The sequence below is a fragment of the Aulonocara stuartgranti genome (genome assembly GCF_965226115.1).
Source record: "Aulonocara stuartgranti genome assembly, chromosome: 18".
NCBI classification, from domain to species: Eukaryota; Metazoa; Chordata; class Actinopteri; order Cichliformes; family Cichlidae; genus Aulonocara; species Aulonocara stuartgranti.
In genome coordinates, this window is record NC_138954.1 from 18,481,934 (window position 1) to 18,497,501 (window position 15,568).

The 15,568-nt window shown below is 41.0% G+C and overlaps 1 protein-coding gene across 3 annotated transcripts in view; it reads right to left on the reverse strand.

Moving 5' to 3' along the window:
- Positions 1-15,511, reverse strand: part of LOC309693403 (laminin subunit alpha-3-like) — a 60,361-nt gene extending 44,850 nt beyond the window's left edge. The window contains exons 1-5 of one of the 3 annotated variants that reach the window (XM_082512555.1): positions 14,729-15,511; positions 14,051-14,203; positions 2,336-2,453; positions 1,005-1,123; positions 728-898 (exon numbers count right to left, since the gene is read on the reverse strand). In XM_082512555.1, coding sequence (XP_082368681.1) covers positions 728-898; positions 1,005-1,123; positions 2,336-2,453; positions 14,051-14,203; positions 14,729-14,992 — 825 coding nt within the window. In that variant the 5' untranslated portion in view covers positions 14,993-15,511. The remainder of the gene's footprint in view (positions 1-727; positions 899-1,004; positions 1,124-2,335; positions 2,454-14,050; positions 14,204-14,728) is intronic. The other 2 variants (XM_082512556.1, XM_082512557.1) reach the window with 2 other exon arrangements.
- Positions 15,512-15,568: the final 57 nt, after the last annotated feature.

Below are 15,568 nucleotides of genomic sequence, written 5' to 3' on the forward strand. Positions count from 1 at the left end.
GGCTTCAGTGAACAATAGCTGGATCAACTCAAAGGTCAGATCTATCTCTCCGGTCCTAGGTCAGGATATTTTTCCTTCTTAAGGACACAACTTTCAGATAACTTTCATCGTTAGGTCTGCCGCTTTTGTCCTCCACAAGTTTCCTCAAAGTTTTTTTCAGGACACACTGCACACCATGCTGAGATATACAAAGTTTTCGACTAATAGCGCTTTGGGCTTTAGCTTGTTGCTGATAAAATGATTTTTTTTTCTTCCTGTCAGAGTGTGTTATTTTTGACATGAAATGGAAACAAATAATTATTTGCAACTTAGGTGCCTTTTTATGCTTGAATTGTTTATAGGTGTTCCCCTAAAAATGGTCAAATATAAGGACTTGACTGAAAATAAGTGAAAAACCAGCCAGTTTCAAAGAAACACTATGACAGATCTTCAGAAAGCCTGGAGAAATATTGGCTACTGGAAGCAAAATATTAAAAAAATGAGGAGTAGCTCAGATGTTTTGCACAGTCCTGTACACTACTCTGTATCAAGGAAATTACCAAGATGACTCATATGATAGATAACAGACAGACCTGGCAGTGGGTCTCAACACAGGTGAACATGTGGGCAGGCCTGTGCGCTTGTTTCAGCAAAAAACAAGCTAGCAGGTGGGTGCTGCAAAGGCCAAATGGGAAACAAGAGCCTGCCAGCATGACACCATAGTGCGAGGTTGTTCAGTGTGTCTCACCCTGCGTGTAACGGTGGGGTCTCTCTGGGCCTTGGAGATGAGGTGGCCGAGCAGGGTGTTGGTGCGGAGGAAGTGCAAGCGGATATTGGTAGCCTTTGTAAAGTCTTGCAGCGCAGGTGAGTAGGTAAAGTTTTTGGCCCCCGGACGGCCGTTGACAAGGGATATCACAACCTAAACAATACAAATTTACAATCCATTTACAATGCTTATTACAATATCAAGCTATTTGATTTACTTCAAAAAGAAAAAAGGAGAAAGAAATACATTTTTATTTTACCTCTCCATTCTCCAAAGGGATGATCCGTGAGTATTCTGTGATGCAGAGCTGGTCGTCATCATTTAATAAACGGGCATTGGGCTGCTTTCCAAACCTCTCAATACACTCACGTGCTGAATCTGCCAAAAAAAAGAAGAAGAAGGAGAAGAAGACACCCATTATTCTTTATATTTTTATAATAAATCATTTATTTAATTAATTAGTTCTCTTGACAATGTAAAGAAATTACATTGGCATCTTCACATGAAAAAAAGGATCATGTTCCTTTTGCATGACGCAAAAGGAAAAGACCAAAGAAGTATAATTTTAAATGGAAAAACTGGGATTTTAAATAATCTCAAATCTCTCTATATATATACACTGGAAGGAATGATATAATATGCAATTGCAGTGTTTATGCAGCTGGAAATAATTTTTTAAAGGTAAAGCTCAAGGTTAAGCTAATAGTCTCTAACTCATGATAGCTCCTGAAAGAACACAAACTTGAAGAGAAACCTTGAGACTGTAAAACAGATGAGTCACAGCTGTGTCTCCTGGCAGGCTCTGTGCACGCATCCCACCCTCCCTCAGATATCCAATCAGCACATACAAAATATGCATTAAGTATGTAAAATGGTGGCAGTTCAGTGTCAGATTTGCAGCGTGTCACCACCTGCCACTTTTAATACACCAAAATCAGTCATTAAGCTGACATTCTCGCATGTTTTCAACAAGTCAAATTTAATCAAAGGTTTTTGTTCACACCCACTCCCTGTCTAAATCTGTCTCTGATTAAACATACTGCAGTACAAAGTTTTAACTCTGTCCGCAGGCCTTTTTCTTTACAGAAACACTTTGACTTGTCATGGCAGGAAAGACACGTGTATAACTAATAGTGTTAATGATGACCACACTCTTTTTGCCTCTGCCAGTTCTAGAAATGTATAATACCCTGGATTGCTGTGATAGCTTTTGGTAGGCTGAATTTTAAATCCTTTCCATAAAAAGGCCCAAAGCTGTGTAGTGCAGAGACATGAAACTCTGCCCTATCTGTGTATTTATGACTGAAATTGATTTTTTTTTAATTTAATCCACAGAGAAAACCTTTATGAGAACAGAGTCTAAAACAATCTGTCATCACTAATTACATCATTATAGACAACAATAGAAAACGGCACTTATTTATTTTAAAAGGCATTCTGCAGACCTGCACGTTTCCTTGATTTGAAACTCAGTTGAGTAATTGATTCAAGTTGGGACCACATTCAAGAGGATTCAATGTTTGATTCACAGCACAAAAAGTGCACCAGCTTGCAGGAGAAGGTTTTTAATGCATTAACATATGAACTTACGTGCAAAATACTGCCAGGGGGTGAAGGTTTTCCCATTGTCGACAGACCTCTCCAGCACCCACAGGTCAGGACGTGGTGAATTCGCAAACTTAATGAGGACATATGCGACATGGAAGAGCTAAAAATAAAAAAAATTAAAAAAAAATAAAAAGAGAGAGAGAGCAAAGAGGAGGGTAAATAAAAAAGCACCCAGTGTTCAGAATGAATTTTGGCAAAATACAGTTTCCTGTACTTGCTCTGTCAAAGTTCCCTGCTTGACCTGGAGCTCTGAAGATATCATTTCCTCTCTTGTGAATGTATGGATACAACAACAGCTTGGCTGTATTATCTCTGTAAATGATCACCACAGGATTAATGGCTTTGAACGAGGAAGAACTTCCTGTTTTGAGCCCTTTTATTCTTGAGTCTCAGCTTTAGCGGTATCTGTGTGGCCAACATTTGTTAGAGTGTATAAACTGGTGCAGGTGCAGCCCACATGATCCCTGTATGCTTCCCCGAACTTTCTATCTTCACCTCCCATCAGAATACTCAGTCCACACGAGGCCAGAGAATGATGTCAGTGACGGTTTCTGCCAACACTGAGCTTTCTGTCAGGCCCGTGATATTCACCGCAGTACATTTCCTTTACAGTTCGTCAACATCGTTATCAAGCCCTAAAAGCGGGTGACTTCAGCTTGATTGAACATTGTACAAAAGAAATGTAATTTGTGCAGTCAAAGGTCTCTTTGTTATGACTTGGCATGGACTTGACATAGCTTGGATCGCAAACATTTGACACTATCCTGCACGTGACACCTGCAGTGTCAACAAAAAGGCCTCGTCTACACCCGACTACCACACCCGTCCATGTCTTGTTTAGCACGGTTTAGAAAGAGTTTATCTAAAAGCTGGCACGCGGAAACATTGCATGGTTCAAAAACATATAACCTGCAGTACCTGCACTCATTGCTAAGCTCATGAATGTAACTGCATCTACATAATGCGGTGCACTACTTCAATAACAGACATTTCTACAGACTGTCTGTCTTCGAGGCGGATGAAGGCAGGCCCACACTCGTCCAGCATCCCACAGCACATTGATGAAAGCCCAAGGAAGCATTTGAAATATTCCAGTTACTCACTTGCATGAGACGAGGAGCTCTAATACAAACATATCAAAGCAGAGCAAAGTCTGGCAATGCATCTGCTGTGGACTTACTGTGTCGAAAAGGACCCACAATTATACTGACAAGAAAAAACCTCAAGTTCAAGAAGCCCTTAGGTTGATGGATTTTGAGAGAGTTCAGAGGTCAGTTACGGAAACGTCCGCCTTTTTTTTTCTGCCTGAAGATTGCAGACAATCACCAATAAACAACAAAACAGTTTGCAAATCAGGAAACGTCTTTAATCAGGGTCCAAGCGGAAAGTAAATAAAACAACTTGCAACCACAGCTTTGAATAGGGTGTGTCCTAAAATTAATCAGAGAACACTTCCACCCGCATGCAACAGGATGCGCAACTAACAAAAAAAAGATGCACGGCTGCACGGGCTGCAATCTAAAAATAGAAGCAGGAGTTGCCTGTAATCAGCATGCTGGTTCTGATGAGGACCTGCAGGAAGTTTGGTTCACATGGGCTGCAGTGACGTTAAGAGATGTCAGGAGGGTGAGATGGCACGAGTGTAAAAAAAAAAAAGGAAAGAAAAAGGGTCAGTGCAGTGGCGAGAGACTTGCTGGCTGGCACGCAGACCCATCTCAGATTCCAAACATAGCGCCACATTCCCCTTCCCCCCTAATGCCCCCAAAGCAGAGTGTGTCCCTGCTTACAGGAACCTGCTGCTGACATCAACGTTCAGCAGTGAAAATCTCCTCCACCACTTGTGATGATAAAGATGGCAACAAGATCCTCCAGTGTCACAAAAAATTAAAAAAAGAAGCCAAAGTCCAAATTAGAGTGCTGAAACAATCAGACACCAGCTGTGTTTCAACAGAGATTTGGGTTCAAGATGGGTAGTGCAACAAAACTAGCTTTTTGGGATACAAACTGAGCTGTAGTCTGCAAGTCGCTATGCAATCTCAAAGTTTAGTTACAAGTAATGCGATGAGGACACAAAGATTCAGGGACTTATTATTGACTTGATGCCAAACACTGAGTGTTGGCAAGATGAATCCTCCGGAAACAAACACAGCTAGAAACAGACAGTGTGATCTTGGAAACTGCTTAAGCAAAGCCATGCCTGTCCTGGCATGGCTTTGCTTAATTTCAGGCCTGTCTTTCCAACTGTGTCCTGCCAGTCTAAACACATGCTCTTGAAATATGTCCAGCACCTACGTATTGTTTGAAGGAACCATGAAATACTGTACATGTTAAGTGCATGAGTAGTGGCACGAAAGACATGAAACACACTGACAAGCTTGAGGTAAAAAAAAACACTTGGAATGGCAGTTGAGAAGTACCATCCTCTCCCCCTCCCAGCATCTGTGGCTTCGTACTGCCGTGAGGTCTGACTTCTCAACACCCACAACACAGGGCTGTGTGGGTGGGTGTCAAAAAGGTCAGAGTTTTAGCTTTGACAGGTTTGACAACTACCCTCTTCGCTTTTTACCACCCTTCTTAAATTCTTGACCTAGACCTGATGTCATATATATAAGGTGTAAAGCATCCAGATCTCCTCCAACCTCCTAATTAACGCAACAGAACAACAAAGCCATTCACATCCCTCGTGACCAAACACCTTTTTAACAGCATAACAACATATTTTCCTTTCCTTTTTGGGCCTGTAGAAATGTGTAAATTAATTCTGACACACACACACACATGCACACACACTAATCATTCCTAAACCCATCAACCCTTAACATGTCAGGCCCAAAACTGTCCACATGAATAACCCATTTTGTATGTGCGACAGCTCAGAAGTGATATACTTGCACCATTCAGTGTGATCTGCAGCCCCACTGTTGCCTCTACACAGAGGTTCTACCCTCTAACTTCACACATGCTTGCCCCTTCAGGTATTAGAGCTGTGGAGCTACAAGATCTCAAAAGAAAAGAGCTGATTGCATGACCCTTGGGTTGTTATACTCCTTTTAGGCATGCCTGCCACGTGGATCTCTTCAATTATAATCTTTTTGTGTAGATCAAATGAAGTGTACTGTAAAATGAACTGGTTAGGGTTTTCTCACAGCTTCCTCAATCATCAAAATGTTGTGTCAAACATTTCCATGTCTTTTATTTTATTTTAATGTTAAACAGGTAGGAAATGAGACATAAGCTAGCAATACTGTTAGCAATATTGAACATCATAATCCCAAAGTTCAACCAAAGGGTACAACCAAAAAAAACTAAATCTAGATTGAGAGCACAATCCTGACAGTGAGCGCCTGAAAATCTGATATAAAATCAGAAGAATGCAATTTAAAGGAGGGGAGGCATCACCTTCTGTTACAGTGGATCACCCGTGCCAGACAGGACACGTAGCGCAGTGGGGATGGAGCAGTTGCACTCCAGTCTGTAATAATGCAGTGTACAACTGTTTGTCTGTGTGCAACAGGTGGGCTGTGGAAGGAGAAGGGGGTAGTCTGGTATGTTTTTCTCTGTCTCCATGACAGAAGTTATATGGTGACGACGAGCAGTTGGCTAAAAATTGCACGAGAAGTATTTCTGGTAATAATGCCGCACATTTCTACTTCTGCTTTGAACATTATGCACTCAGTCGCCACTTTATTAGGTAAATCTGTTCAACTGCTTCTTCACTTAAATACATAAGTAGCCAATCACATGGGAGCAACTCAGTGCATTTAGCCATGTACGCTTAGTTGAAAATTCCTTGTCAATGTTAGATATTTGAGGAGAATTGCCAGACTGCTTTGAGCTTATAGGAAGGCAACGGTAACTTGTATAACCACTTGTTACAACCAAGATGTGCAGAAGAGCATCTCTGAAACTAGTTGAACATTGAAGTGTTGGGTGACAACACTACCACAACAAGTGCCACAGGAAACTGTGTCTACAATTCACACAAGAGTAACAAAGTTGGACAAAAGAAGATTGGAAAAAAGTTGTCTGGTCTAATGAACTCAAATTTCTGCTGGCAGGGTCAGAAACAATATGAAAGTATGGCTCCATCCTGAATGGTATTAAAGATGCAGGCTGGTGATGGTGGTATAATGGTGGGCGTGTTATTTTCTAGGCACACTTTGCCAAGAAAATAACCACTTGAGCTTCATTTAAAGACACCCTACCTAATTACTGACCATGTACATCCTTTTATATCCACAGTGTACCCATCTTTTGATTGTTGCCTCCAGCAGGATAACACACCGTGTCACAAAGCTCAAATAATCTAAATCGGGTTCCTTGAGCATGAGTCTACTGTACTCAAATGGCTTCCATAGCCACCAGATCTAAATTCAAAAGAACACTTCTGGGATGTGGTGGAACAGGAGAGTCACATCATGGATGTAACTGTGCGATTTTAATATGGATCAAAATCTCTGAGGAACGTTTCCAGCACCTTGTTGACTCAGTGCCACAAACAATTAAGGCAGCTCGGAAGGCAAAAGGGGGTCCAGTGTGACAGTAGTTATTCATTGGAGGATGTTTTAAAAGCAATGCAAATTCAAAACTGGCTGTAATGTGAAGAAATCAGCGATCTAATAACCAAGTGATAGAATCTGATTAAAAAATTGGAATCTAAGCAAAAAAACAAAAAAAATATTTATGGAACACAGTGCTTTAGTAGTGATGTGTAAAATTCTGCAGCTATGTTGCTGCATTGTGCTGCAGTATACATGGGTGTATATATGGGTGAGCTATTCATGAAACACCCCTGTCAAATGGGTCTAGGAAACTTCCCATTGCATCAATGCCTGCGTCAGTAAACCTGTGACCACTGAATAACATTACTATGTACAAACTGGTGGCGTGGCCCTTGAAAAGGTAATCCCACGTTAACCCCCACAAGCTTTTCCACATCACAGCTCCAGATTTAAGAGGAGCTGCTGTCCAACAGTCACCCGTGATGCACTCTGCTAATGCTAACTAGCACAGTGTGACTGTTAGTGTAGTTGTAAATATCTGCTGGGTTGGCCTGGCGCCTTGGGCAGCCCAGCTAAAGACGGGCACTTACATCACCTCCATCGTCACCGAAGCAAAAGGGATATGTAACAGCCAATGTTGTCTCAGGGGTGAGCCAACTATACAGTATGAAGAAATATTTATTACAAAGCATAGATAGGCAGTTCTTCTACAGCAATTTACTCACTTCTTTGACTGTTCAGGATTACATCGGCAAATCACAGCTTCAATTAGGATTACAGCCTATACAAAGTACAAATCCGCTTCTAACATGGTTTCAAGAGACGCAGTGCAGCCATGCAAACTGAATCTGGACCCAGAAGGTCACCCATGCATACAAGTAAGCATCATGCAGGGTTGTACATTAATGTCTATTAGATTAAACAGCATCAAGAGTGCTCAACAAGCCAGGAAAATTTAATGTTTTCAGATATAACTTCTACGCTATGTGTGTTTTCTCTTTTCTCACCACCAAATTACACCACCTCTCTATTTCTAGCCATTTATCTTGTGAAAAGAGAAGGCCGGGTCACTTTCAGCAAGGCTTAAAAGGGCCAAACTTTTGTGAGAGTCTGAGAGCATAGAAAGGATGTCACACAATACCGCCTAGAAGGATTCTAACACAAAAGGGGGCGACGGCTGCAAATAAAACATTCAAACCAACTTTTGTGGGAGGTGAACCCCCGAGAAAGAGGATTAGGTTCCAGGGGAATGTCTCCAAAATTGAGTTCTTGGAAGCTTTTTCTCTTGACGATTGCTGAATTATAGACAGAGCCAAAAACATTGCATTAACCTGAGTCACTCTCTTGCCACTTTGTTACAAAGCTAAATCATAGATCTTGAACTTGTTCACATCTTCTAAAAAGTGAAAGGTCTCAGTGTGCACACTACCAAAGCCTTCTAAATGAATAACCTTCAAATCACAAATAACAAGACATTCTGCAATCAGAGGCTATTTAAAGCAGCAAAAGCACGAACATGATAAACACCAGACGACTTAAGAAATGCCTCAAAGCTAAAAAAGAATGAAACAAAACAAAACACGTAATTAATCAGAACGTCGTTTAAACTACTAGGATCCAATATTCACTCAGTCACTGCCTGACTTCTACCAATGAGAAGCAGCTCACTCTCATCAGACAGACTGCTGTAAGGCCTATAATGTTTGCCTCACATGGTCTACTCTGGGTTCACTCAGGCAGATAAGCACATGTGGTCAGGGCTCCTAAAATACATTCCCCAGAAAAAAGGAGTGACTGGTAGCCTGATACATGGCATAAATATTTAGAGGAACAATGGCTTACTTACTGTGCCCTGTAAATAGGTTCACAAGGAAAAAGGTTCTAGGAAGAGAAGCTACTTTTTGCCGTCATCAATTCATAATAAGTATGTTTCTGACAAAATGTGCTAAAATAAAAATGCACAACACAAAATGTGTATTTGTGCAACCTGCACATGCCTCTGTATAGTCCAAGTTATTCACTCTAAGCAAATTCCTAAACAAGTAAGTAAAGAAGCCAGTGACACCAAACATCATATTAAGGTGTTTAGGGGGAGTAACTGAAGATCACTGTGGTCGTTTCCTGACTGAAGGTAGGATTTGTCATGGGTCATAGGTCAAAAAGCCAAGAAGTCACAAAAACAGGGAGCAGCTTGCCTGCTTGCCTTGGCCTGTCTGAGACAGGGGGCCTGTGCAGTGTAGATTGCTTAGCTGCAGGCAATTTAGAAAGCGATCCTGCTACAAGAAGCATTTGACCTCTATGGCCGTTAACGAAAGCGGTGCGAGGTTTTAGCAAATGTTTGCCCGAGAACTGGTAAAAGGTAAAACGCATTGTGTTTCCAAATATTCAGTCTTGGTTTTGTCTGTTAGACTCAGATTAGTTTGTAAGACAGTTTTAATCATCAACCCAGGCAAACTATATGGTGACCTGATTACAGCGCTACATAAATCAGAACAGCAGTTAAACAGCACAGACATCACCCAAGGCCAATACAGCGATAAAACATCACAGTCACTTAAAATAAATAATGTCATAAATACGCATGCCAGAGTTTTTGAAAAACAAAGGTGAAAAATCGAAAGAGTTTTTTAAAGTGTGCAATGGCAGTAAGAGGTCAGGACCAAAAAACACGGGTGTATCGGTAATCTTTTATCACGATGTGTAAATGCTGCACCTCCACATTCTCATTAGAAACTTTGTTCCTTAGTTCTTGTTTCTCTTCCCAACATCTCTAAAATCATTACTGTGAGGGGATACAACATACAAAAGAGATCTTAGTAAAGAAAGTGAGAAAAAAGTTGGCTTCATACAAAGAAATGCCCATGCAGCGACAAAGGTCTTGAGACAAAAGTCAAATATCAGGACAATCCATAACTGTCAAGACTTTTATTGTAAACCAAAAATGTCAGCCTCCTGTTGATGGCATAGGCAATATTCATTTTTCCAGGGATAATCTCATCCAGTAATAAGACAATAAATCCCCGGAATTTCAATGTCCCAATCCTGGCAATGGTTAAACTCTAAAAGTCACTTAATTTATTTAAAAAAATGGCATATTACTTTCTAAATATGCAAATTCATCTCGACTTGCCTGCGAGCCATTCCCATTTTCGCTCTTCCTCTCCAGACCAACTTGCTACATGAATGGAGACGCAGCCTTGCTCCACTCTGTGGAAGTGTTTGCTTTGTTAAGTTGAGGAACTTGGAGAGGATGCTGTTTTTGTGGGTCAGGGGAGCAAAAGGCCACAGAACATATTATCAACAATGGAGCTGTTAAAACATAAAAACTGGTTGGTTTTTTTTGCCTAAGTTGACCGTCCGTCAGTCCTAAACACCAGGACTTTTTTTGTAATTGTTTTTAACAAAAACTATAACCAAAATCTTATTAGCCTACTGCTCAAGTTAACCAGTTTTATACATATAAAACAACTAACAAACCACTTTGCTTTTAATGTATGTTTGGGATCAGTTTTCATGCTAAAAAATTAAATTGTTATCAATCAGATGTTTTCCAGATGGCATTGCATGGTGGTTCAAAATATTTCCATCAGTTCTGATAAGATCCCAACACCCAAATGCAGATCCAAAACATGACAGAGCTTGGGTTTTACGCTCACTCTTGTACCTCTCACACTCACGATGATTTGAATCAAATTCAAATCACATTTGGATTCATCAGGCCTGTTGCCATTGTTTTACAGTCCAGTTCTTCTGTAATTTGACATACCTTTTCTCCCTGTTTCCCTGTGGCTTCTTGACAGCCACAATCCATCTACTGTAGATAGTAGATTATAAATTGTGTGTTTTTGTGACACACAATTTATACAGTAACAAAAGGAAATACAATATAATTTAAAACCGTCTCTTTGCTAAGTTATCTGCTATGTGTAGACACAACACTGGTTCATCCCTTGGGTTAGGTGCCTTTTAGATCAGTTTAACAAACAAACAAAACACATTCTTTTGAAAAGAGTCAGGAACAATGACTGAATTTAAAATGAGTGGAAAAGATTTCAAAGAAAACCTTTGAGAGCCCATCAGAAGGCCTGAAACACTATTGCTAAAAAAAATAATAATAAAAAAATTGCAACACAGGTAAGAAAAATATAAATAAATGAGGGGAAGCTCAAAACTATTGCACATTGCTGTATGTATAGATGTGAGTCCTCTGTATGCAGGATATTGAAGATAGCCTCCCCCCTCTTGCCATGAATCAACAACACAGGAATATTTGACTTGACTCTGTTATCAAACAGCTAATAACGAGTTCTTTTGGATTGTTACATGTAAAAAAAGAAAACCTTGCTGTCCGAACCTTTGTTTCTGAGACTGTTATTAGTACAATAAATGAAAATGCCCAGTTATGCCCTGACTGCTTCTTGTAGTGATGACACATGTTCCAGCCAAATAAAAAATCTAGACAAGTTAGCAAAAATAAAAACTTTAAATTTTAGTCCAACTGACAGAGTATCCAACAGAACCACACTGCCATTAAAGCCAAGGCAGCAGGATACTGGTGTAATTTATCATAGCAACCGTTCAGGTCACTTTATATCAGTTTAGTCTAGCTTCAAACTTGGCAAGCCATGCTTCAAACGGTCGTCTTTGAAAGAGACAGACCGGAAGCAGCTCTGTCAAAAGAGCCCCCCTCTTTGAACCTCATTATTCTAACATAAACATCAAGTGTGCCTTTATCTAATATCTCTCCTAAGAGCTGCACAGCCACCTGCGTTGCTCTTGAAAGAAACCACAGTACCCTTTCAGCTCAGTCTAGCCCACATATTTCACTGTATACACAATTGATCCTATGGATTTAAAAAGAATCTACAAAGCTATTAAAGTTTTACACAGAACACTCAAAGAACACGGCAGCTTAGAGCACTTTTCTGGATGATGCACAGGCTTATGTTTGTTTGGTGGAAGAAAGCCATGAAACACAGCAATAGGGTAAATAAAGCACACCCCAAACATCACATATACGAATGTAAGTAACCTGGTCAGGTACTTGATTTGGTATTCTAGAGCAAGGGTGTTAAACATAAGGCCCAGGGACCAGAATCGGCCCAGCCAACCGGACATCTTTAGAAAATATAAAGGACATTTTGACTTTTAACTGCATTTTCATACATTTTACAGCTCGTGCATTTTACAGCATTTCTTTATCATGTCGTAAAACTTAAGCGTGCTGTTGAAGTTGCACTTCTTATACTGAGATATCAGGGATTAATGTGCAGCTGAACGTCTTTACACTGTCAGAAAGAGGGTTTGTTACGGTGGCCCTGAGAGGCCAAATGGACTGCAACTTAAGAAAAAAACAGCAATAAGAAAAACGCTGCAAAAGCACACAAGATACAACGGAAATAGGAAAAACGACAACGGAAATAGGAAAAACAAAAACAGAAATAGGAAAAAACTGATTTCCAAAAGCACAAGGGAAGTGTTTCTGGGGAGAAAATAACCCGACGGACCAGTTGCAGGAACCAAAAAATGCTAAGAATTGCGCTGGGAGACACTCAAAAGAAGTGGAGGATCTATCGGTTTTGTGAGTTAAGAAAAGATGAGAGGTAAGTGTGTTAGCCTAACTATTAGCCTAAAAATCCGTCATCAGTATTATATGAATCATGATAAAACACACCCACCATGTTTTGGGTTCCTGCAACTGGTCCGTTGGGTTATTGTCTCTCCAGAAACACTTCCCTTGTGCTTTTGGAAATCTGTTTTTTCCTATTTCTGTTTTTTATTTTTGTCATTTTTCCTATTTCCATTGTGTTTTGTGTGCTTTTGCAGCATTTTTCTTATTGCTGTTTTTTTCTTAAGTTGCAGTCCGTTTGGCCTCTCAGGCCCACCGTAGTTTTTAATGACCTGGCCCACTTAAGATCAAACTGAGCTGTAAAATGAGTTTGACAACCCTGTTCTATGCATCAAGGAGCTGCAAACATATGATCATATAATTAAATTACAAAAACAAAAATATCTTAACACGATTTGAGCACTAAACATTAGGATGCAAGGGCAGCAGGTGAGCATTTAGAGTCGTGGTGGAAAAAAAAAAGAAAAACTGTGATATAGGTGAAACGGGTGTGTTGTGTGTGCATATGTAGTTAAGATTGTGTTGTATTGAAGGGAGGCAGGGTTTTGTTTGGTTGAGTTACAGTCCGAGATCTAGCAACACTCTTCTAGAACCCTATAATGCAATAATACTGCTTTCCCTGCTCCTAAATAAACTGAGCATTACCACGTATTAAAGGCAGACATCTCTAAAAGCCCTGCATGTGTCCATCCTCTTGGAAGTTTGGACTATATTTAACCATGCAGGAGCTTTGCTCAGCTCAGTCTGTCTAAAAACAGAGACAGAAAAGCCCACACCCATTGTCTGACACAGTGCCCACTGGGAGCCAAAGATGCAACACGTGTGCAGGGGAGCACTTTTGCTCCTCTCTCTCATTTATTTTTTTGAAGTCTTCTCCAAAGCTAGTCAAAACCCTGATCACGTAAGAGGTCCATGCCTCCACCTAAACTTCTCCTATTCGATTTTACATTCTCCTGATCCCTAATCCAGAGACAGCATTCCTCTCTTTCCTCACGGTGGATAATTGAGCATGAGGTGCTGTTTTATGGGCCGTTAGCCAAACTCCTGCCAGAGACACACAGCTCAGGATGGAAGCATGCTCTCCAGCTAAAGGGGCGTGAATCTGATTCCTGGCAAGAGTCCAACTGCAGCACATTATTCACATGATTACTGCTAGCTGAGGTGATGAAGCTCACACTGAAAACATAATCATGTTACACCTTTGGAATACTTATGAAGGGAAAAAAGAGAAGTTTTAAAAAAACGATTTCTTGCCGGCATATCAAAAATAAATCAGCAGCAGCAAAAACAAAGCAAAGACCAATAACAAAAAGACAGAAAGTGGTACAAGAATATAACAGACTTCCCATTTCACACCAGCAAAGGTGCTCTGTCACCTCACACAAATGGAATAACTTATTTCACAGCCACAAAGCAATGGCAAAGGAAGACATAAATGTTCCTCTTCTCCCCTTGTAACATTCAGGTGCTATGTTTTACTGACACCACTGAGCTATCATTATTCACACAGCTGGTATTAACCAGGAGACATCTGTTCATGTGTAGTGTGAGTTATGATAATCTCACCTGTCCAAGGTCCAGGGTAACATTCACCTCATTGTAGACAGTCCCCCTGGAGAGAGGAGGGCTCTGCCACCACCGTTCAGTCCCATCAATGGCATTGGTCACAGGGTGGGCTTTGTTTGGGTCAACGGAGTTGCAGTAGTCACAAAACTGACCCTAAAAGGTATCAGGTCGTTAGTATTCAGAAACAATTAGCAGACATGTTTAATAATGGTGGAGGTGCTTGCAAAAAACTTACCTGTACTGCCAAAAGCTTAAAACAACAACAACAACAAAACAACAACGACAAAAAACAAATAAATATGATATCTTTAATGTAGATTAATGAAATTCTTGACTTGAAAAAGCTTGGGAACGCATTTTATAGTATTATAGGGCTGTAAAAGCCTTATTGCCCTGGGAGATCTCCTAAGGAAATAAGACCCCTGTTGAAAGGGCATTTCCTTTAGAAAATGTGGAACTCAACTACAATGGTGTAAAACTATTTCTGGCAGTTGTGCAACTTGGTCAGGGTGGGCAGTTAATTGTCACGGTTCCCGGAGGGGTTCCTGGTAGTACTAGGAGCATTGGACTGGGCCATTAAAAAGGACGAGTGGGTCGCTAGTTACAGGAGTTCCCACATTACAATGTAATCACCACGTCCCCATCCTTTTACGCATGCACGAAGGCTTATTTCCTTACCTGTATATTTTGAGTAAGAAGTCCATTTGTAGGCCCTCCGACTAGTTTACAATATAAATCATATCTCGGTGTGCCAGCCTCATCCTGTCCGCAGGTTGCTGTAGCGGAGATCCCGGAGCCCTGTGCGAGGTTAAAGTATGGTGGATTCAAACTGAAACCTGTTAAGTCATTAAAAGTTTGTTGTCCGTCCGCGTCCCTGAAAAGCGTCAACCCAAGAATAAAAAATCCAAAGAGGAGATGAGCTCCTCTCATCCCTCTCGCCATGTTCCAAAATTACAGATCCGTGTTGCTGAGCGCAACCCGCAGCGTGCAGCGGGTCTTGTCATCTAAGGATCTCCATGAAATGCGCTAATGGGCTGCGAGTTACGCGTGGGGGCTCTCTTTTAGCGGGTTAACGCGTCTGTTAATCCCAAAACGACGCTTTTAAGTGGATCTTCTGCTGCTTGGAGGTGTAATCTATTTCCATCGCATGTCACCAAACTCAACGCAGACAGCACTGCGTGCTCTGAACCAGACGGTGCGGCACACTGGAGCTATCAGGTGTCAGGTCGATGGTCTGAGCTCGACGCTGGTCCGCTGAGTGGGGCCAAAGGTCTGCCGTCACAGCATTCACCAGAAGCTCATCTTTTGTCCTTTTTTTCTTTCCTTTTTCGGTGTAAAACTTTTTTAAAAGGATTTAACAGTGTAAAGTCACTGCGTGTGACCCTGTTTTGAGACTTCTAGGAGCTTTTAAACCAAAACATCTCCAAACACATGAAAGATTCAGACTTAAGCGTGGGGCGGTCCCAGCTGGTGGAGAATAGAGCTGCTGCAGGTGGAGCGCCGACAACCAGGGAATTA